This window comes from Globicephala melas, chromosome 7, assembly GCF_963455315.2.
Source record: "Globicephala melas chromosome 7, mGloMel1.2, whole genome shotgun sequence".
In the NCBI taxonomy this organism is placed as follows: Eukaryota; Metazoa; Chordata; class Mammalia; order Artiodactyla; family Delphinidae; genus Globicephala; species Globicephala melas.
Window position 1 is genome coordinate 553,421 of NC_083320.1, and position 22,194 is coordinate 575,614.

At 56.6% G+C, this 22,194-nt stretch overlaps 2 protein-coding genes across 7 annotated transcripts in view; one reads left to right on the forward strand and one right to left on the reverse strand.

The window, feature by feature from the left end:
- Window positions 1-682: 682 nt before the first annotated feature.
- On the reverse strand, window positions 683-22,034 carry PPP1R7 (protein phosphatase 1 regulatory subunit 7). 5 transcript variants are annotated; one of them, XM_030850255.3, is made up of 10 exons: window positions 21,204-21,742; window positions 18,244-18,384; window positions 14,963-15,018; window positions 14,209-14,274; window positions 13,487-13,617; window positions 12,897-13,059; window positions 11,329-11,445; window positions 10,375-10,479; window positions 6,984-7,070; window positions 683-984 (listed from the first exon to the last, which is right to left on the reverse strand). In XM_030850255.3, exons 1-10 carry the CDS (start codon window positions 21,253-21,255, stop codon window positions 808-810), a joined length of 1,095 nt encoding a protein of 364 aa, XP_030706115.1. In that variant the 5' UTR covers window positions 21,256-21,742; the 3' UTR covers window positions 683-807. The 5 variants fall into 5 exon arrangements, with proteins under 5 accessions (XP_030706115.1, XP_030706116.1, XP_060157559.1 ...); XM_030850256.3 differs by having other exon boundaries at window positions 18,256-18,384; window positions 21,204-21,729; XM_060301576.2 differs by lacking the exon at window positions 21,204-21,742 and adding an exon at window positions 20,238-20,376.
- Window positions 21,428-22,194, forward strand: part of PASK (PAS domain containing serine/threonine kinase) — a 39,610-nt gene continuing 38,843 nt past the window's right edge. Inside the window, exon 1 of one of the 2 annotated variants that reach the window (XM_060301569.2) lies at window positions 21,428-21,452. The gene's annotated coding sequence lies outside the window, so the exon portion shown is untranslated. Of the gene's footprint in view, window positions 21,453-21,681; window positions 22,078-22,194 lie in introns of those variants that run through there. The other variant, XM_030850254.3, reaches the window with a different exon arrangement.

Below are 22,194 nucleotides of genomic sequence, written 5' to 3' on the forward strand. Positions count from 1 at the left end.
TCCAGGGCCCCAAGAGATGACAAGGTCCTTGTAGCATTCAGGGTGAGGGTCAATGTAAGTTTTGTAAAGAATAAGGGTGAGTGTCAATGTAAGTTTCGTAAAGAACAAGCCAACACAACGGTGGGGTAAGAAGGGGAAGCAGCACTCGAGCAGCCATGAGGGCAGCTCTCTAGAGACAGTCCTTGCAGAGAGACTCAGGTGGGCTCAGACCCGCCAGCGGCACAGCACAGTGTGCGCGGGAGGCGGCCCCTCCTACCCCGAGGGCTGCGGGGGACCAACGGGCAGGCCCAGAAGGCAGCCAGCAGGGCCTGGCGGGCGGCCACTGCTCTTTAAGAGAGCGCTGGGGGTCACGGCACACAGGGCTGAGTCATCCTTTGCCTGCAGGTTTGTTTTTTAATATATAAGATAAAATTGGCATCAACTGGTCTAGGAGGCTACGAAGCTCTGGGCTGACAGGCCCGAGGGCCCCTGGATGGCCCGGGCGCCCCCCCGGCACGCGCTCCCAGACCTGCTGTTTCACCCTCTCAGGCGGGCTGTGACCGCCCTCTGAGAGGAGGAAACGGAGACGGTCGCGAGCAGCACCACGGGTGGCGCGGGGCTGTGGGCCACTAACTCGGAATGCGGACTGGCCGGAGGTGACAGCACTGGTGTCCAGGTGGCGAGCGGCACCGCACACGGCAGCTTTCACTCAGTGCCTTTTTATTGCCATTGGGTTTGTGACCGTTGTTGATAGAGCGATGATTTAGGAGCAACGGGTGGACTAAAAACCGTGGCTGGGAGGCTCTTGGAAGAGAGGGGCCGGGAGCTTCAGAACCTGACGAAGGTGGCATCGATCTGCCGCACAGTGGGGAGGGCCAGCATGATCTTCCGCCGGTACTGGGGGTCCTTCTGCAGGGGGTTCCGCTCCAGGTACACAGTCTCCAGGCTCTTGGCGCCCTTGAGCTCGTCCAGGTCACTCCAGCAGTCCAGGAGGTTGTCGTTCATCTGGGGGAACACGCGCACATCGGAGAAGCCTTAGGGTGCTACAGCCCCGCACCGCGCCCCCCTTCAGAACACGACAGCCCTGCCCCGCCCCCTTCAGGTCACACCAACCCGGCCCCCCAGCCTCCCCACGTGGGGCACGAGGCCCCCGCTCAAAAGAGGGGTGACCAGCACCTCACGGGGCCTTCCATCCATCACGGCACATCCTGGCCGGGCCGCGTCCCATATGGGATGAACCTGGACACGGTGCCACGACAGGGGCAAATCCATGTTCAGTTCAGCAGAGGGGAGACGGAGCAACCCCACCCCACCCCGTCTCCAGGCAAAGTGCTGCAGCCGGTTCGGCTGTATTTCCTACAAACCATCCTCGGCCATTGTCCCCAAGGCCTGACTATGCGCTCTGATGACAACACGGACAACAGACCAGAGGTCGCTCGCCGGACACTCAGGGCACGAGGGGCCTTGACGGCGTGCACCCCCGGGACACCCACCGCCCGCCTCTGTGGCGGAAATGCTGCACCACGGCTGATCCCGTCCAGGACGCGCCACGTCAGGAGGACGGGCTCAGAGCAGGTCAGGAGGCCCCGTCCCGGCTCTGCTGAGGCCCGCGGGGCTGGGGTTGGTGGGTGGGGAGACCTCTCACTTTTCAAACCACCATCAAGGTGAGGGCACGTAGGGCCTCTGGGTTGGAGCACCCGTCACCCAGCTTGGTCCATGCCTGTCGCGTGGATGTCGTGGCCCTTCTGCTGGGGCTCCAAGAGACCAGTCTTCAGTTTCCAAAGAATACGGCAGACGGCCAAGTGAACACAAACTAGAGAACTGCCTCTGTGAACGTGAGACGTGCCCTGGATGGTCGGAGTGAAGGGCGAGGGCAGGGGGCTCAGGCGGCCCCCGCGGGGACATCACCATCATGGCTCCCGGCTGTGCTGCGCCAGCAAACGCTCAGTAACCGGCTCCCAGGGAAGCTGAAGAGCCCCGACGTGTCGTGTCTGCCAGCTTCTGTGGCTGACCTCATGCTGACCATAGCCCTGGGAAGAGAGGTGCACGGCAGAGGCTCCAGCGCGTCGCCGCCCGTGAGCTGACAGGTGACAGGGCTGGGTGTGCAGGGTGGGCGGGGAAGCTGCCCTGAGTGCATGCCCCGCACCTGCTGCCCTCACCCCCTGGCTCCGGCCACACCCGGTTCTAGAAATCACGCTTCAAGAGACACCAGGCCTGGGGCCCGCCATGCACATGGTGGTGGGAAGGGCAGACCTGTTCCCTTGGAACCTGCGAGGGCAGAAGCGGGGTGGCCGAGGTCACACGGCAGCAGCCCCACTCAGAGAAGGTATGACATCTGTCCATGTGTGGGAGGTGAAGAAGCCGAGGCCCTTGACGGTCCCATCCACTGCCACTTGGTGGGGACGCTGCAGAGGCTTCGAGCACTGACCAGGCACTGGATTAAGTCTCGAGAGAAGGGCCCAGTTTTGCCGCAGCACCAGGGTCTCCAGGGAGGGAGAGGATGACGGCCACGCTGCAGAGCGGCTGTGTGGTGGGGGTCTTCGGGGGGAAGGCGAGAGCAGCCTGGAGGTGGGAGTGAGGACCAAGACACCGCAAGCCACCTCCAGGTCCAGGGCTACGTTCACAAACGGTGACTGAAAACCTAGGCTCGGTTTCTCAGGACGACTTCCTTGAACACAGATCACATTTTCCTGTTGTACACCTAGTGATTTTGGATTGAACGCTGGACGTCGGGGCTAAGGCGGTGTAGAGACGGCCACAGGCTCGGTTCCACACTCCTTCGGGGCGGGTCTCCAGGAGGCCAGGACCCCCTCAGGGTCCCCAGGCCCTTCCTGGTGGGACGCTCCGAGCGCAGCCTCCTCTGGACACACCGCTGCAGCCTGCTTCTAGGGGGCTGGAGGGCGTCGTAGCTGAGCCTGTGGCACCTACCCCTAAGGCCTGGCCCGTTTGGTGTCTAGCTGGATGTCAAGGGTGCTGGTGAGACCCCCACCTGGGCAGGGCTGGAGCTCCATCGTCCCCCAGCTCTGCTCTCCTCCGGCAGAGCTAGTGGGTGAGCCGCGAGAGGGGTGGTCTCGTGCCCAGACTGCCCACCGCTCAGCCACAGCCTGGCAGGCGACCCCCACGTGGACTTCCGGGGCCCTCCTCTCTCCAACACCTTGTCCTGAAGAGTCCAGCTGCCATGAACTTTGACCGCTGCGTCTTCAGCTCCACAGAACTGCAGTGTTCCGCTCAGGAAGCTGGTCCTAGGCAGAGCAGGGCAGCCCGGGGCTCACTGTGTCATCCCCGTTCTCAGGGCCTGCGGCCTGCTGCTGCCTGCTGTGCGCTGCCCGGACGGAGCAGCCTCGGGCCTTGGGGTCGGTTCATGGTGGGAGGGCGACTCTGGCGCCAGTTCCACTGTCACAGCCAGTCTTGTCTTTAATAACTCACTGCACGTTATGAATCTCCCACAGAGCTTCTCCTCGATTCTCCCAGCGGGTATACAATGCAGGGTTTCTCAGACTCGCCTGTTTAAGGAACGCTATTTTCACAGAACTCCACGTGGGCCTAGTGTGCCCCGTGCTTTGGGAAAGCCAGATTTCCAAAACCCAGAGCCCGGCCTCGTGGAGGGCCCGAAGCCTGCTTCTGAGCACGGAGTCACGGGGACCCGGAACTCAGAGCAGGACTCAAGGTGCCTCCACCGCAAAGGGAGAAGAGCTGTCCCAGGATAAAGCCTTAAGCAGTACTCTGTTAAGCGCTAGTCTGCGACACTCCTCTCGTACAACATGAGCTGCCCCTGTGGCCAACGCAGAGTGTGCAAACCAGAGCCAGAGGGAAGCGATAGCCCCCGTGGCGGTGGCCGCAGCTGCTCGGTTACCAGAAGGAGGCCGCTGCAGTGGGGAGCCGCGAAAAAGACACGCACGCCTTAGGCACGTTTAACTTGCAACGTGCGAACAGCACATTCATTTACTAAAAGTAGCCATGTTACACTGCTTAGGAGAAGCAAGGTCTTTCTGCAGCAGAATCTACTTAGAGGCCGTCTCCCACTCCGCTGGCGGCTGGCGCTCCGGCAGGGCCGCCACCTCCTCGTCTTTCTCAACAGAGTCGTTTGTGGCTGACACACACTGTGTGCTTCCTGTGTCACACGTCACGGCATTTCCAATGCCGCCGTCCTGTTAGTCCCCGCTGGTGCGCTTACTGTCTTTATAAACCCCAGGTCTTATAGTTGAGGGTATTCCACAGTACAGCCGGCCACAGGGCAGTTTTCTCTAGGATTTAGCGAATGTGGACCTGGGAGTTTTACTCACCACCAATGGCACATTGTAAAGGATGTCTTTGACACAGGTAACTTTCAGAGATTCTTTTCTTTTTTAAATACATTTATTTATTTTTGGCTGCGTTGGGTCTTCGTTGCTGCGCTGGGGCTTTCTCTAGTTGTGGCGAGCAGGGGCTACTCTTTGTTGTGGCGTGTGGGCTTCTCATCGCGGTGGCTTCTCTTGTTGCGGAGCATGGGCTCTAGGCGCATGGGCTTCAAGTAGTTGTGGCGTGCGGGCTCAGTAGTTGTGGCTCACGGGCTCTAGATCTAGCATAGGCTCAGTAGTTGTGGCGCATGGGCTTAGGTGCTCCGCGGCATGTGGCATCTTCCCGGACCAGGGCTTGAACCCGTGTCCCCTGCATCGGCTGGCGGATTCTGAACCACTGTGCCACCGGGGAAGTCCCCGGAGATTCTTATCTTTGTATTTTTCCAAAATGGAACTCAAAACCATTCATCTGTATTGTCTCCACAGGAATTCCAGCATCTCTGGAAGCCTCATTGAGGGGAAAAAAAAAAAAAAAGGCCTTTATGTCTCTTTTTTCAAGTTCTGCACAACTGAGATGTAAAGGAGCAAGGTGTGATGTGGAGTGTGACCTTCCAGGTACGCCCGTCTTCTTAAAGAGTCTCCCAGAAGGTGCACTTTTTAGTTTTTTCCATCTAGAATGTTTCCCACTTCCTCCTCTCATTTTTTTTCTGTTGTATGAAGTCGACCTTTAAAGACACCCAGCTACTTGTCGTGTAGAAGGACCCTTGTTCTGGATTCAGCCGCCTGCTTCCCGTGGTGTCACCTAGCTCGTTCTCCCGGACCCTCTACTTCCTGACAACTGGAAGTTAGGTCTACATGCTTGGTTACGTCACACTAAACATTCCTGGTGAGCACACTTCATACATGAAGCACATCGGGGGACGCAAGGCATGAGGCTGTCCCACCACCGGGGATAAGTCTGATCCTGTGGACACACTGGTGGCGCCCAGATGACTCTGGGGAACGCGTCTCCCCTTTGCAATCAGCAAACTCTCGGCGGGGCGACACTTGGCACACGTGCGAACACCCTGCTCGTCCACGGTTTTAGAGTCTGGTGATGAGCCTGCCTGAATCCCAGACTGGAATTCCGCTACAGAACATCACCCTGGCCGACATTCCCCAGCAGACTATCTCGTGGTTTTCAAGACCCAAACTTCACCCAAATGTATGCATTTCCCATCACAATGGTCTTTGGTGGCTAATGTTTATATAGAAAATTTACATTTACTTCCCCTCAAATTCAATAACATTTTAAACAAAACTGAGGTGTGGGAGAATTCCCAAGATACATTTCTCACACAACAGAATCACTTCAACAGAGGGGATGCGTGCCTTGTATGTTGCTGGCATCAAAGAAGGTGTCTGTTACTTCACACAAAGCTGGGGTTCAGGAGAGAGCAAGGGGGAGCCCCTAGGAGACAAGCCAGTCTTTTCATCACCCCGTCACGGGGGTGGAATCCTGTTTTCTGCTGCATTCTGTCGGCTGGAAGTGAGTCACTAAGGTCAACACACACTCACGGGGAGGGGTTACACACGGCGTGAATATCAGCACCTTGCGGGGGGTGGGGGCACACCTAGCGCCGTCTCCCTGCTGGGCGCCCTGGGTGCTGGCCTAGCCCCAGCCTCCATCTCTGGACCCCTCTTCTGGTTGTGCGGTTCCTCTGTGTGGTTCCCTGGCCTCTTCGGAGCCAAATCCCTTCGCTCCAATGCAACCGGCTTACCACTAGCCACACCTGCCTCTGGGGGTGGGCTGTACACCAGACCCCCGGCTCACGGTGGCTCGCTCGGCTCCCCCAGCCTCTCAAAGGCTGGTTCCGGTCTTCCCAGACTTGCTGTGGCATCACGTGCTGACAACGCCCAAGACTCAGTGCTGCCGCTAAGGGGCAAGGGACATGCTCACAGCAGGCCACCTGTGCTCTAGGGAAACCGGGTCGATCTTTTAAGATGAGGAAAGGAAAGCACACAGGACACAAGCAGGGTCAGGAGGATGGCTAGACAAGGAAGAAGCACGCCTTAGACGCAGCACGAATCTTGGATCAGACTGAGCGCATCCGGACGACGCTCACTTTGCAGACGGCAGTCACCGGGTGGAGCGTGTGGTGGCGCCTGCAGGGGCCACCAGGCAACAAACGTGCTTCAGGAGGACACCGTGTGGAACCCTGACACTGAGGACTTCAGCTTGGGGGTCATCCTGCCACCCCCTCAGAGGAGTCTCGAGACATCTCATGCCCTGTTTCTCCTCCTCTGGGCTCGGTGACACTGCTCCCGAGACAACACTGTCACCACGAGGCAAACACAAGGCACATTCTGGGACGACTGACAGCAGAAGCCCATGCGACACCTCCTTCCGTGGTGCCGGTACACCCCCGTGCTGGGTGCACTGGCCCCTTGGCGGGGTCTGGAAGCCCTTCAGTCACGTGGCAATCCTCGGGTCTAACCGTACACTGTGCAGGGCTCCTCACACTTTCATGTGACCGTAGTCACCCAGAATCTTCTAAAATGCCCATTTTGGTTTGGTCTACATCTGGGGCGTGGCGGGGCCCGAGATCCCGCGTGGGTGCCGAAGTCCTACAGCCCTGCCCACAGTCCCATTCCACGCCACAGCCTCCAGGGCTGGAGTAAACGGTACCTCACTCGGCAGGACCAGTGCAGCTGAAGTGTCATCAACCCCTTGTGTATTAAACTTACCCAGAATTCCTGCAGCTCTGTTAGATGGCTGACATTTTCAATCTTTTTGATTCTATTTGACGCAATGTCCAACATCGTGAGTTTGTTCTAAAATAAGGAAATAAAATTTTTCCTGGATTACCTCAGATCAACAACGAGCGCGCGACCATGCACACAGCGTTGGGCGCTGAGCTTAGCGCCATGAGGCGAGCTGCCCTCCCAGGACGGGAGTGCGCTAGCAGGGGGACAGCACTGCCCACCTCCTGCAGCCTCCCCGCCCACCCCCAGACCAGGCCGAAGACACAGAATCCTCACGACTGCCTCACTGCGCTCTCACCATTGGGGTCTGGAACTAGTTCCTTCAGATTCCAAGCCCCAGGCTCCCAGATCCTGGCCCGCAAGGACCCCAGCGACACGCCTGGTCCCGGGAAGGGCAGCTAACACGAGGCCGGGGCTCTGAAGAGGGGGTAACAGTTGCAGCAGCATCTATTTAGTGCCCAACCCAAGGAAACATACAATTCCAACTGATCCTTAGAACAGTGTTTCCTCTTCTTTTAGGGCTGAGGGACCTGGGGCTTGGCGGGGGTGAAGGGGCCCTCCTTCCAGCACAGGAGGAAGGGCGGAGAGGAACGCCTGGGCACTGAGGGACAGCGGGTGGCCCCGGCCTGGAATTTACAGCTGATGGGAGAGAAGAAAGAGGGGGCTCAGCCCCACTGGGGACAGCGTCCGGGGCTCGCCCGCTGCGGGGCAGGCATCGCACCGTCTCGTGGAGACGCTGTGCTCGACCCTCTATTCCAGAAATGTCCAGCAGACGCCTACTTCCCAGCACACATCAGCTAAGCCCGAGGAATTTTTTTTTAAAGTTCACAGAGTTTCAGGATTTCACAGAATAAGATTGTAGTGAAAACGAAGCCTTTAAAAGCTTGCACTGCTTCCTGAAGTACGTTTAACCACACCAATTGGCAAGTTTTTCTAAAATCAAAAGGGAAACGTTACAAGCTGGTTGACAGCCCCCGACAATACATTCTCTTCCTCTCTGCTCGTTTCTGATTGCGGGTTGCCTTCTTACATTTTCTACTGTGTTCCTGGGATTCTGACTCCAAATACCAAGTTTTAAGGGAAAGTTAAAAAAAAACTCTCAATAAAATAAAAACAAAGCCCACAAACACACACACGAGCGGGCAGCCAGAAGCCCTGCCAACCCAGAAGCGCTCCGGCCCTGGCCTCTGACTCCTTGAGGGCCGGGCACAGTGTCCTGTGCCGTCTGGGCACAGACGCGGGTGAGGAGCCCTTCCACTGGCTTCTGTTGGGCTCCTGGTGTCCGCTCAGATAGTTGCGTGACTACAGGGGGCTAGGAGGCGCCTGCCTGCGGGGCTCGGCGACTTTCAGAGCAAACAGGGACTCGGGAGAACTCTGCAGAAGGGGGCCACCGTGGGCAGCAGGGCGGGGCCAGGGCAGGCCCGCTGCCCCCTGCTCTGCGGTGCTGGGCGGCGTGGGATGTGTCAGCGCAGGAACCGGCCAAGCTAAAGCATGTGCGGCCCGCGGCAGGATGTGACCCTTGTGCAGCCCCAGCAGAAGGGCTCAGCACCAGGGGCACCCGGCTGCCAGAACTGGCCCCAAACGTCCAGGAACAAGGATTCCGTCATGGGCTCAATACTACCTCGTGTTTTGCTGGGGAGCTGGACAGTGTTTTGAAAGCTCATTCAAAAGCAAACCAGTAAGAATTGCTTTTATAAAAAAAAGGAAGGGGACAGGGTGGGGAGAGCACGCACAGGAGAGATTACCCCGCTAGACCCACAGGAAGATGACCCAGCACACAGAGGGGCAAACAGAGGCAGCAGTGGGGGAGGACTCAGCTGTGGTGTCAAGATGGTGGATCTGCCATTTGGGAAAAGGATACTTACTGCCTGATCTCACACCACAAAGGTAAATTCCAGATAAATTAAGAGATAAAGCTTAGAAGAAAGTATAGGTGAATATTTGATCTCTAGTTGAACAAAGGTCTCAGAGGAAAGCCTGTCTCATTTGATTACAAGAATCGTACAATGATTACCTTTAAAGCCACAACTGCTATTTTTCTGTTTTGTTGCAGAGGCCCCAGAAGGGTGCGGTGCTGACCCCAGACCGAGGTGCAGCGCTCCTACTGGGACAGTCCTAAGCTCTTGCCCCGTCCTGTGCGCCTGGGACCCCGCTGCTCTTTTGGGCCACACCGCTGCCACGCCCTCTCCTGCATGGACCCTCCGCTGACCGTGGGGACCGGCGGGGGAGGCCAAGGAGCAGAGGGGGCACCGCCCGGCTCCAATCGCATGGCCTCCGCATGGCCGCACCTCTCAGCTTAGCCTCAGGGTCCCATTCTGCACCGGCCGAGTGTGCAGCCAGTTTACACACCAGCTCTGTAAACTCTCAGTTTGATTGGAAGGCAGGGAAAGGCGACCAGACTCACTGTAGGCAAATTCTAGCTTTTCTAAAATTTTGTATGTAGATGTTGGTGAAATGAAATTCAGAACGTGGATTTCCCCTGAAAACATTACTAATGGTGGCCAGGCCCAGGGGCTGAGGCGCAAAGCCCAAAGGAGACTTGACGAAGATTGAAACGCTGTGTTTACAACGACAGAAGTGACCAATCTGGTTACACGTGCTGCCAAGTCAACAAAACAGGAAAAAAACCCAGTAAAATTGAAAGAGTAAAAGTATTTTATTTGTCTTGAATACTGCACTGAGGAAAAGCAGGTTTGCCTGCAGGCAGCTGAGGGGCGCAGGGGCTTCCTGGGGGCTCAGGGCCAGCGCTACCCCTCCCTGCCCAGCGCCCCTAAGGCTGTCCTGCGCTGGGCGGGCAGGGCTGCTGAGGGGCGGGCGGGAGGGAGCGAGACTGTGCAGGATCTGGGCCGGGGGGGCGCTGCTGGCCCCGCGGGCTGGGTAGTGGGGCCCAGAGCGGGAAGAGGGGGTGGCTGCTGCGCCCACTAGCCCTCCGTGGGACAGGGACACCTAGGAGCAGCCGGGGTTTACTTTTTTCTTAACTTTAATTTATTTTTGGCCGTGCCCCGCGGCACGTGGGATCTTAGTTCCCCGAGCAGGGACTGAACCTGCGTCCCTTGCACAGGAAGCACAGAGTCCTAACCACTGCACGGCCGGGGGAGTCCCTGGGGTTTACTTTTTAAAAATCTTCCCCAACGCCTATAGGGCCATGCAGTGAATCTATCCCCGCGACACACGGCTCAGCTCAGCGCCCGCTCAGGGCTGAGCAGATACCACCTGCGTCTGTGTTTCCCAGCGTGAGGAGGGATGGAAAGGTCACTAGGACAGACCTCCAGAGGCAGCAAGTCCCCTCGAGAGCCCCCGGAGGCTGGTGTGTGCTGCCTGCCCGTCGGGCACCCCATGACCCCACTGCCCCACAGGCGGCCGGCGGGCTTACGTTGTTGTCCAGGCCCTCGATGACCTCGATGCCGTTGTGGCTGAGATAGAGCTCCCGTAGGTTCACCAGGCTCTGCAGGCCCTCGATCTTGGTCAGCCGGTTGCCCTGCAAGAGGGAGAGTCAGAGCAGCAAGGACGCGCGAAGCTGCGTGGCTTGTGGCAAGTGGGGCTGCTTACCATGGGTGCCTGACGGCGGGGCATCCGGATACAGCTGCAAGAATGGGACTCACACACACAGAAAAGGAAGACCGAAATCTTGCGTCTGCTGTACTGGGCTAAAGCTCATACGCGGGGTTAAAGGCTTTTATGCAAAGCACTCACTTTTCATCTACTTGGGGAAGGCCTACCTCAATTTAGTAATTCAAAAATGTCAGCATCACAGAATAGTTTAAAATAAAATCAGTTCTCATTTCTTTCAGCAACTACTATAACTCAAATTAAAGCCTAACGCCCTCTTCTTAAAGAAGTCTGCGGAACATCTGCTTTCCAAAAGGCACCTGTGGTTTTAGGGGACCTGCCACGCTGAGGTCCTGTCCTCAGAGCACCCCGCCACATCCTGCCTCAAGGGCCTGGTGCCACTTGCCTGCTTCTGACAAAAAGGAACAGGAGCTGAGGCGCAGCCACGTGCTTCCCAACCCCCGAGCCAGGCCGCATGCCCTCCGCATGGACGCGGGAGGGCCGCTCCCACCGTGGAGCCCAGCACTGTAGGTTTTGGAATGAGCTCCACCTTCTGAAGAGACCCTCTGGCTAAAAACCAGCTCGAACTTTTACTAGGAAAAGGAGCGTGATGCTTGGAGAATGAAACTGTGGTCCAGCATGCGTCACGCACGACTAAGGTCAGTGAAGTATAATGTCTCAGTCGCTCCCTGCCGGTGAAACAGAGAGCCCATCAAAGCCTGGGCCCTGGGCCTGCAGGACGGAGGCGGCAGGGGCGGGGGGGTAGGGCGGTCAGTACCTGCATGCTGAGGACTGTCAGGTTGGTGAGTGCGTCCAGGTTCTGAAGCTTAGTGATCTTGTTTTTCCCCAAAAACAAACTCTCCAGGCTGGTTAACGTGTCAATATTTTCAATTGCCTGTGAAAATCAGGACAGGGCAGCGCTTAGCTACCCGGGGAAGAGGAAGATCTCTGGGCAAGGAGAGAGAGCCGCCCGGGGCGTCGGGCAGGTGCTTCTCCACTCTGGAAAATTTCCCATGCAACCTCACGTGAAAGCACAACATGAGAACACAGAAAAGGTGGGGGTGGGAGCGAGGCGTTAAGGCCCCCCCTTACTTGGGCTCACTCCCGGACCTCGAGTTTCCACAGAGCCCTGGAGCTCTCGGGACTTCTCAGGTCCCTCAAGTCCTAAAATTCCGAGTTGCCACATTATTACGTGACTCTATGTAGGGTTTGTTAAAATGCATTCCACAAGAGACAGAAGCTGGGAGCTCTGGCCTTGGGATGCCCTACGGGATTCCTAGAGCAGGTGCCCCCATTCCCTGACTCTCCGCCCCTCTTCCTGTTTCTGCCACCTGCTTCCTTGCTTCTCCTTGCTCCATGCCGGTGCTCCGTCATTCAGCTGGAGATGGATCTCCCGCAGCGCCTCGGGTAGCAGCCGGCTTAATCAACGCAAACTGACCAGGCCTCAGGCCGCCGCCTCCTCTGAGTTCACTGCTCTCCCAGAACAGGTTAACTACTGGCTTCTTCAGCACTAAATGACCAGACTATGTGCACGGGAACACAGTGGGGCCTCAAGCAAGTGCAGACCGAGCATCTTGTCTGGCCCTTCACAGCAAGATGTGGCTGGGGGCAGTCTACGAGGATGAGGATTCAGAGGGAAGGCATCCTTAACTGCTACGGCCTGCATCAATTTGTGACGAGCCACCTTTCTCTTGGAAGATTCCATAGAGAAATACTCGATAAAATGCTGACATCTGGGCCACTGTCTAGTTTTAAGTGTGCTGCTTTGCTATTTTCAGCCGTATCACCACCATCGTCATGAGAGGCCCTTTGCCAGAACCACTCTCTTTGGTTTGCATCCTGTCCAGCTCATGAGGGCCAACCTGGGATGACCGTGTGCTACGAGCTTCCAAAAGTTGGACAGAGGGTCACTTGCGACACGGAGGGAGGGTAAGAAGTGCTCCGAAACCCCTGCCCCCAGCTGCTCAGCAGGGGAGGACAGGCCAGCCGAGTACCAGGCTGCGTGCTCCTTCCTACGGCCCTGGTGTGGGGCGAGGCATCGGCAAGCCAGCCCTCTGCTGCCTTGGGACACTTTCACTCTGCAGTACATTCAAAAGCAAAGTGTTTGGGGCTGATCAGCTCACCTCGGGCAGAACCTAATGGAATGGTTTGGTAAGAATTATGTCATGGTTTGAATGGGGAGCAAGTGAACTCTACGTGCAGAAGAAAGGCTAGACCGCTGCACCTGGGCACACACTCTTATTAATACTGACGTCCAGTCAGCACTTTTTCTTATGAAAAATACAGCCGACCGCACACCCTGCACCCACACCGTCCAGGCCACGCAGCCGCCACGCTCGCACCTACCCGGATGCGGTTGGACCCCAGCTCCAGCATCTGCAGTTGATGTAAGCTGCTTATGTTCTCAATTTTATTGATTTTATTGTTGACCAAGAAGAGCTTTTTCAGTCGTGTCAACTTATCAATTCCTTCAATGTTTCTCAGTAGATTAAAAGAAATATCTAGAATCCTGGGAACAGGCAAAACATTTATTTTTTAATGAGTGTAGGTCACACAGAACTCAGAATGTAATTAACTTAGAGGCAGCATCCCGACCCGGGGGACTGTGCCTCACCCGGGGGCGGGCGCAGAATCTGTGGCTGCCCAAGAAGGCCCGGGAGAGCTGGGAGGCAGCCTACAGGTTCCCGATGCCTCTGGGCTCACAGGATGGTGTTCAGGGCAGAGACCATGTCCTCCCTGAAGAGACCAGCCAAAAGCCTCCACAGGTTTAATTTGCAGGCTGGGACTGTGGGCAAGCCAACGCACCCCTGGAGCCAGGTGCAGGGCAGGACCCTGGGGCAGAAGTGGCCTCCCTGGGCCTGAGAGCTGGGGCCCAGGGCTGGCTCTGGGGAGGCTGGACGGGCCCCTCCGTTGTCTCCCTGGGTCTCACGACTCACTCCAGCTCTGTCAGTCCCTCCAGGTTCTCAATCTTCTTGATTTGGTTGTCGTAAAGATCCAGCTCTCGAAGACTCTGTAGCTCCTCTAGATTCTCAATGCACTTAATTAAATTTTGACGGAGGCAGAGAGTCTAGGGGACAGAAAGAGGGCAGCTGACGTAGGCAACAGGGAGGCCAGGAGAAAGCGCCCGCCGTTACAGGACAGGTCTTCCGGGTGGGAGGACATGGTTTTCCTTCCCGTTTTCTAGAAAGCTGCTGACCTTGGAAAGGACGGGCAGACACCCAAGGGAGGCTGGAGGCAAGCCCCATTCTGAGCAGACCTCCTTAGTGAGGGAGGCAGCGGGCAGCGGGGGTGCTGTGTCCCAGCAGAGGGAACCCTCAGCAGCTCAATTCTGAAAAACAGATTGGGCTGAAGCGAGTTAAGGACTGCACAGGCTGGGGTGTGTGTGGCTGCAGGCGGGCTTCGACCTGAGGCACTGCAGGCGGCCGCACGCCCGAGCCACCACTTGAACCTGGGGCGAGCCACTCAGCCTGCCGTCTGCCCTAGCAACCCTGCCAGGCCCAGGAGGAAAGGTGCCCGACGGCAGCTCCTGGTGCGGCCTAGCACCTTTGCAAGGACTGTCACTTGCGCAGAACTGACTCTGTTCTGGGTTTATCTATGTCCTTCGGGCGGGACAGACTCTGGAGTGTCACCTCCCCTGCAAGGACGGAGTTCCTCTCACCTTCACTTTCTTCAGCACCTCGAACCCTTGAATTTTTCCAATGCGATAATGATTCAAATCAACGTCCTGAAACAAGACGAGACCTAGCTCAGCTGCAGGCAAGCGCCTGAAGACATGCTTCCTGGAATCGGAGCCACGAGGAGGCCGGGCAGCGGGTGGAGGCGAGGGTGAGGGGAGAAAGGGAGAAGCGCTACACGGAGTCTGCGCAGACAGGGGGTGGGGACTCAGAGGCGAGCGGCAAAACGCTCCTCGGTTCAGCTACCACGGGTAGCGGCTTGACGTACAACTGACCCTGCAAGCGGGTGGGATGCGAAACCTGCTCTCACCCCTTTGCCCCCTTAGCACAGAGCACAAGCCCATGCTCTGAGTCCCGCACCCCCACCGACGGCCGGCTGTGGGCTCAGGGGAGGCCCCACGGGCCGCCTAGACACAGCGGCTGGCTCCGCCCTTCCCAGATCATTAATGCGCGGTGCTTCTCAGAGGCTGGGGATGGCAGGACCCCACCACATACAATGCAATCATCTGACCCATATAATTTGAGTCAAAGGCGTTTCACTTGGTTAAACAGAAATGGCAGGTCAATCACTGGTATTAAAAACAGTAAGAACACAGGGTCTCTGAGCCAACGGAGACAGGCTCAGACAACTCCTTCCAGGGAAATCACTCGCTAATCTGGCACGCTCGTAAAAGATACCCTGACGGTCAGAGTGCTGTCACCATGCCCCCCGAGGTTGGGTTGAGCAGGCTGCATTACCTCTGCATTTCTGTCCAGGTTAATGGTTTCCATATCCACAGGCAGCTCTTGTCCTTCTGAAACAAGAAGAAGAAGAAAAGCCCATTCAGAGCCCCCCGTCTCCAGGAGGACGCAGACCCTGCGTCCACGGAGAGCTGGGTTGGGCTGCCTGGGGCACAGAGCCAACTCGAAAGCAGAGGAGAAACCAGCAGGCAACACCCGGAGGGCATGGATGACGCAGCAGAGCTAACATCTGTCTGACAGTGGTCACCCTTCAAGATCCTCAGTTTCCTGAACTCAGCAAACGCCTCCAAACTTCCATCTGTGCTGCACACTTTCCCAGGAAGGGAAATGCAGTCTGACGCTGTTGTCAGAAAAGCCGGGGGAGGGGGAACGGTGACCGAGCCTCAAGTGACCCCAGCCAGGGGCCAGGAAGCTGCCCACCGCCACCTCCTGGTGATGCCCGAAGCTGCGTAGCTGGTGGCAGCCTGCCTCCCGGTCTTTCCCTTCTTGTCTGTGACAAGAAAGCAGGTCATTTGAATATAGATCACGCTGTGGGCACATCAGATGTTCTAGGATGTGCCTTCTACTGCTTTGGAAAGTGGCCCAGCATCTACAAACATGTCTGTCTGCAAAGAGCGAAACAAAACGCTCAGCTCAACAGACAAGATTGAAGAGCCTCGCTGAGCAATTTCCATGACCCTCTTGCCGGGCAGGATGAGGAGCCAGTCCACCCTGGAGAGCAGGCCTCCCGTCCGGGGGCCTGAGGAGGGCTGCCACCGGTCCCGCACTGGGCTCTGGGCCTACTGCAGCACATCATCTAAAAGGGTTAAATGCTCTCCCCAGCCTGCATGCATTAGGATCTGAATGAGGCCACACACTGTAACTAGAGGGCATTTCTATAAAGTCCCCGTTTGTTCTTGCAATTCGTTGTTGAAGAAACTGGGCCGCCTGCCTTGGAGAGGCTCCTCCTCGGTGGCAGCGGCTCCTCCACGGTGACTGCTATCTGGCCTGTGCCCCCAGGGACCGCTGGTCACCACTACCGTTCGGCCTGCTTCCTTCAGCTGCCTCTCCCCGACGGCAACACTGCATATGCTCCTGCGGCTGAGCAGGCTCACAGCCCAGCCTCACGCCCCCAGCGCCCCCCAACACGGGGCAGCTCGCAGGCTGGACTGGAGGCCTCGGAGAGGCACGCCAGATGCAGGCCCAGCCTGACAAAGACGTCCTGGCTTCACACTGGCTGAATTCACCGCGCCGCCTTTTCCATAACCACCGACAATGGCTAGTTAAAAAAACATGTCGGGCTTCCCTGGTGGCGCAGTGGTTGGGAGTCCGCCTGCCAATGCAGGGGACACGGGTTCGTGCCCCGGTCCAGGAGGATCCCACATGCCGCGGAGCGGCTGGGCCCGTGAGCCATGGCCGCTGAGCCTGCGCGTCTGGAGCCTGTGCTCCGCAACAGGAGAGGCCACAACAGTGAGAGGCCCGCTTACCGCAAAAAAAAACCCAAAAAAAACCCCATGTCATTTACTCTAGTTCAGCCATAGCTTTACAAGATGTCAACCAACCCAAAAATTAAATAAAAGGAGCTGGGCAAAACCAAGAGATATGCCCAAACGATCCCCCTACAAAAGACAGCACAGCCAACGGCCTGAATTCAGGAAGCTGCAACGAAAGACGCGCGCTACAACAAAGGCAGGGTGTCCAGGACACATGGTCACAAGGCTTAAAGGGTTCTGTTTGTAATACATCCAGCACAGGGCAGTGCTCAAAATGGCAGCTTAACCTTTGAACAAAGTTACCAGCCATCTTTCCAAACCTATCCTGTATGTTTTAAGTTTTAAAACAACTTATAGAAAATAAGTGAATGGTACCAGTTGTCACATTTGAATTTGTTTTACTTGAACTTAAGATCTAAGTTAAGTATAGGTAGGAGCAAGTCCTGGTTTCTCTAAGGACCTATAAAAATGCACCTTCCTAGAGGACTTGTAACCAGCTAGTAGCCTGGAAGAAAGAACACCGGATCTAGACAAGTCGGGGTCCAGTCCAGGGGCTCCACTTTGTAGCCATGTACCCTAGGGCGAGTCACAGTGAGCCTGTGCTCACGAGCCAGGGGAGAGCCCATGACAGGGCTCGGTCAACATGCCAGGCATTCAGATGTGAGGGCAGGTGACACTCCCACCGCTTGGCCTTCCTGTGACTGAGTCAGCAAGAAGAGCTTTCACCCATCACTCCCGTGTACTTATTCCACCCACATCACTTCCAGAATATCGACTCTGAAGCTCCAAAGTAATGTGACTGGTACTTTTGTGGTAATCTCCTTTTGCCTTAAAATTAGGTTGCCATAGTTACCAACCATCCTCACTGGCACAGACCATGATGTTATTTTAAAAATTCGTTTTGTTTTAATTACCATAACGGTAATGCATGACTATTAAAACTTTAAATACCCATACACTGTGTATAAATCTAGAAAATGCAGAAGGTACGAGAGACCCTCTCAAACCTGCTGTTTAGAGAGACTGCCCCCCGGCCCCCCCGGGCCAACAACAGCTTGATGTGTTTTCTCTCTTAAGTAAAACTACATACTATTATTCTATTATTATCATTTTAAAAATAAAGATAGGATTTTAACACGCATCCCACTTGTAAAGAATTTGCTCTTTTCACCTAATAATATATCTTGGACATCTTTATGTCTGTTTCTATGGTTTCTCTCACTCCTCTGAATGTAAACTGATTTTCTAAGCAAGCAAAGAAAACAAACAAAAAAGGCTCAGATCATAGTTTGGGAGGGTGAAAACCCACCATTACAGGCTGAGCACTTACTTTTCTCATCTCTAAATTCATTTTGTTGTTGTTAATCACTAAACCAACTTAGAAGTTGATCCTCAGGCCTGTAAGTTTGGTGGACAGAACTCAGAAGTGACTAAGAGAGAATCAGTTTACGTCCACGGTGGAAACGAGAGCGCGCTCGGTAGCCCAACTGTTTACTTCAAATTGCACTTTCTGCGCGTGTGGTTAATGCGACAATCTTCTGGTTCTGTTTCAGATGACACATTAGTATCAATATCGTTAGTATTTGCCTTCAATGGAATTAGGAAAAAGTTCATCCTGCCTGCAAGCGCCGTAAGTGTGTAGCTGGCTCAGGGAGCACCTCAGAGGGCGCCCTACTCCCAGTGCCCCTGGCCACCCACCGAGGGCCTCCAGAGCCAGCCAGACAAACACCCGGGCGCCACCCGGGGGCCCATCACATGCCACAGAGCCCCATCCTCCTCCCGCTTAGTGAGTTTAAGGTTCTTAACTCGGCCTGGTACCTTCTGGGTCCTCTTCCCCCCGCTCCTCTCCGTCCTTCAGGCTGTGCGCACTGAGCTCGGCCACCATCCCGCTGCTCTGCTTCTTCCCTTCTTCATCGCCCGACTCTTCCGATTCCACCCGCCTGTCAACTGAACCCACACACATCCATAAGAACTCACACCCATGTTAGGGGGCCCTTTGAGGAACATATAACAGATTGACATCCAGTTGGAAGTCAAAAAGACTTCATTCAAAAATGTTTGTTGAACTCAGTTCAACAAACATTTGAGTGTTTTCCATGGATGTCCCAGGTACCACCTGAGGCATCCAGTGGAGGGGGGAACTGTGGCAGATGGGAATGGGGCACAGCAGGGAGGCCACAGGGGTACAAAGGTGAGTGACATACTATTCCTGCCCTCAAGGAACCCGTGAAGAATTACCAGGTGTTCTGGAAGGCCTGGGTGGTTTGTGATTAAACGCCCTAGCGGTAACACACAGAGAAGCACCTCCTGTCTGGCTCCCTTTTGGCCTGGATGTCCACGTAGAGGGGACCATGTGACCCTCCCGCCACATACCTTCATCCATGCTCCACTATCCATTTGGCCAAGAAAACCAGCCCAGTTCACAGGCCCACGTTCTGAAAGAAATCAAGACTAACTCAAATCAGACTGTGGGCAGCGGGGAGCTCTAGAAAAAGGAGAAGACAGCCAGTAGTGCTAAATGCCCCACGAAGTCACTGATGCTGAATGTCAGGGCACCGTGACACCAGCGCAGTTTTGAAAGGCTGGTAAATAAATATTTTTTGAATTAGCAAATCAGGCAGTGATTAAATGTGGCAGACTGGTAAAAATTCTTTGGCAAGACTGTCAAATAATTTCCCTTTTTCCTGACTTTTTTTGCAGCCTCTTTTGGAAATCTGTGGAAGACCTGGAGCGCTAATGGATTACTCGGAATCATCAACCACACTGAAAGCATTCTCTTTTCTCCCAATGCAGCTTATTTACAAAGGGGTATGCTCTTTGAGGGGAAGGCAGCTACTTCACCTTTGTATCTCCTGCTGGGCCCAGCAAAGCAGCACCCAGGCAAGGACTGCTGGATAAGTCCTGATGAAATCCACCTCTAAAACCTCCAAACGCATTCCTTCTTCCCTGCCCTGGCAACTGCCTTGGCTCAGCTACTCATTACCTGTGGCCTCGGCTCCTGCCTGGCCTCCTGACTGGTCTCTCGGTGGCTTGTCTGGCTGTTTAATCTATTCTCCATTGCTAGAGAATCTGAGCTTATTCTAAAATCCAAATCTGATCTTTGACTCCAAAAATTTCTGGAATGCCATTGACTCTTCCTGAGTTTGCATCCTGTCTCTACAGACACAGCTTTGGCATGTTATTTTCTTTTCCAAGCCTCCGTCTCCTCACCTGTAGAAAGAGCTAGTATAGTACCTGCATCTCAGAGCTGCTGTCAGGCACAAAAACATGTGCATGACACGTACGCAGACATGTGATAAATCAGTTGTTACCAGGCACAGGTGGTCAAGGCTAAGGGACAGCAAGTTCTACTGGGCAATGGTCTGGTGCAGCGGAGCCCAGGGTGGGAGGGGCTTAGCTAATGAAGGGCAGCCAAAGTGAAACAGGGGCATGGGACAGCAGATCAGCACATAAGGTGACTATGCGGCAGCGGGGACTATGGACTGGCTCAGGGTATCAGCAGTGGGCACGGGAGAGGTATTAAAGATTTGGAGAGATTAAGGAAGCAGGGGCAGCAGAGCTTGTTGATTCATTGGATGGGTGGGAGCCGGAGAGAAGGAATTGCCTGGGTTTCCTACTTGCCATTTACCAAGACACAGAAACAGCTAAAGAGGAAGTGGGAATAGGTGGGAGGGTGGGAAGAAGGGGGATAAGAAGAGGCGTTTCCCTGCGTAAAAAGACCTAATGGTCTGAAAGTCCAAGACCCTTCATGTGCTCCTCCCCCCAGCAAGGCCCTCCACGACCTCCCCTGCCAGCCTCACCGGCACTCTCCCTCGTTCAGTAGGACTGTGCCACTCCTGGCTGAACTCTCCTCCAAACAGGTCACATTCCTTCACACCCCTCTGCCTTCGTGTGGCTTCCTTCACCTGAAATGACCTCAGCCCATCTCCAACCCGGCTGATTTATAGTTGTCTTGCACGATTCGGCTCAGAGCTGGCTTTGGCTGCGCAGCCGTCACTCACAAACATGCCTGCTCTTCTTTCGCCGCCCCCGCTTCCCTAGCACTTGACACTGGAGACTGTGGCTGCTCTTCCGGAGCGCTGAGGCCAGCGGATCGAACAGCACGGGAGCACTCGCAGACACGACTGGCTCTCTGACTGCGGTAAGCGTGTGTATGTAACTATACGCACACATAACACGCATATACTTTTTTCAACAAAGCGGAAGAGTTTGATTTAGTCTTTTTGCAACTATGATCGCTTTGAAAACAAGAAACCGTCGATTTTGTAACTCAGCTCTTGGCTCCTGGTCACCCCTTCCCCACGACCCATTCACTTTCGAGAGGACCCTTCTGCACCCCCGCCACGTTCACCAATGACCCGACTCGGGCGAGTCCCAGGGAGCCGCGCGCCTTGTTTCCTCGTCAGCTGCCCCGGGACTGGGGACTCGCGGGGCTGGCTGAGGAACTCGGTGCGAGGCTCCCACCAGCTGGCGGACGCCAGGGCTGTGGGACCACCGCGCCCTCAGTCCCCACCCACGCGCCCGGCTCGCCCCGCCGCTGGCCCCGACCCTAGGTTTGGCACCTCCCGGGCCTCCCGCGCCTTCCCGGCCGCTACCGCCTCAGCACGGGGTCCCGGGTCCAGGGCCACCCCCGCCCTGCCGGCTGGCAGATGTCAGGGGGTGCGCGCGGCGGGGTCCGAGCCGCGGCCGCAGGCGGGCAAGGCCGGTACGGGTCGCCGCCCCCCACCCGCTGGGCCCTTCGGTCGCCGCCCCGCGGGGCCGCTCACCCTCCATCATCTCCTGCGACTGTTGCTGTCCCGCGCCGCGCTCCGCCGCCATGTTGGCTGCTCTTCCCCTTTCCGGTATCTATCGCCTCAGGCCCCTCAGCCAATGAGGGTTCCCAGCTCAGAGCTTTGCCAGCCAATGGAATCACATACGCTTGCGCGGCGCCAGAGCCTCATGGGAGTTGTAGTCCTTCCGTGAGGCCGAGCCCGCCCTCAGCCCCCGCGCCGCCAGCCACACCACCCGGCGGACAGGTAATTAGCGCTCGGGAGGCTTTGAAGGCGAGGAGCGGGTTGAGGGCAGGGATAGTCGGGGCCGCACGCACGGAGCCGAGCCTGCAGGAGAGCGGAGAGGAGTCTGGGAGCCGCTCTGGGCTCGTGGGCTGGTAGCCAGACACGGCGGGGCGGGTCCCTGCGTGGGGCTGCAAAGTGCGGGCCAATCGAGCGCATCCCCGGCCCCTCCGGGCCTCAGCGTCTGCGTCTGCACAATGTGCCGACGTTGTTCCGGCGTCGCCGCGCGGACTGAGCCCGTGTGAAGGGGCCACTTCCAGTCAAACGCTTAGCGCAGGGCGCCCGCGCTCGTTTCGGGCCCGGGGCCTGTCCGCTACCGGGTCCGCCCGAAGTGCCGGGAGAGCCGCTCGGGGCCCGGGACGCCGACCCGGCCACTGAGGGCGCCGCAGCCCACGTTGGCCCCCGGCTCCGCGGGCATCGTGGGCCGTGAGGGAGCAGCCCTGCGCTCCCCGCCTTCAGGTCGAGGTCTCCGAGGGGCGAGCTCCGCGCTGCTCACCCTTCCTGAGACCAGAGGAAACGGCGTCCGCGGACCGTGCTGGTGGAGGCCCTGTCTCTTTTGGCTCCTCCGAGGCGCCTTAGACAGACTCCGGTGCGTCCCTAGCAACCGTTAGCGCGGGCGTCTCCTCCCGGGCTCGCTGCGTCCCCGCCCACGGGCGCTAGCGGTTGGCCCGTGAGTACTGTCAGTCGGCATCGGTCGCTCTGCCAT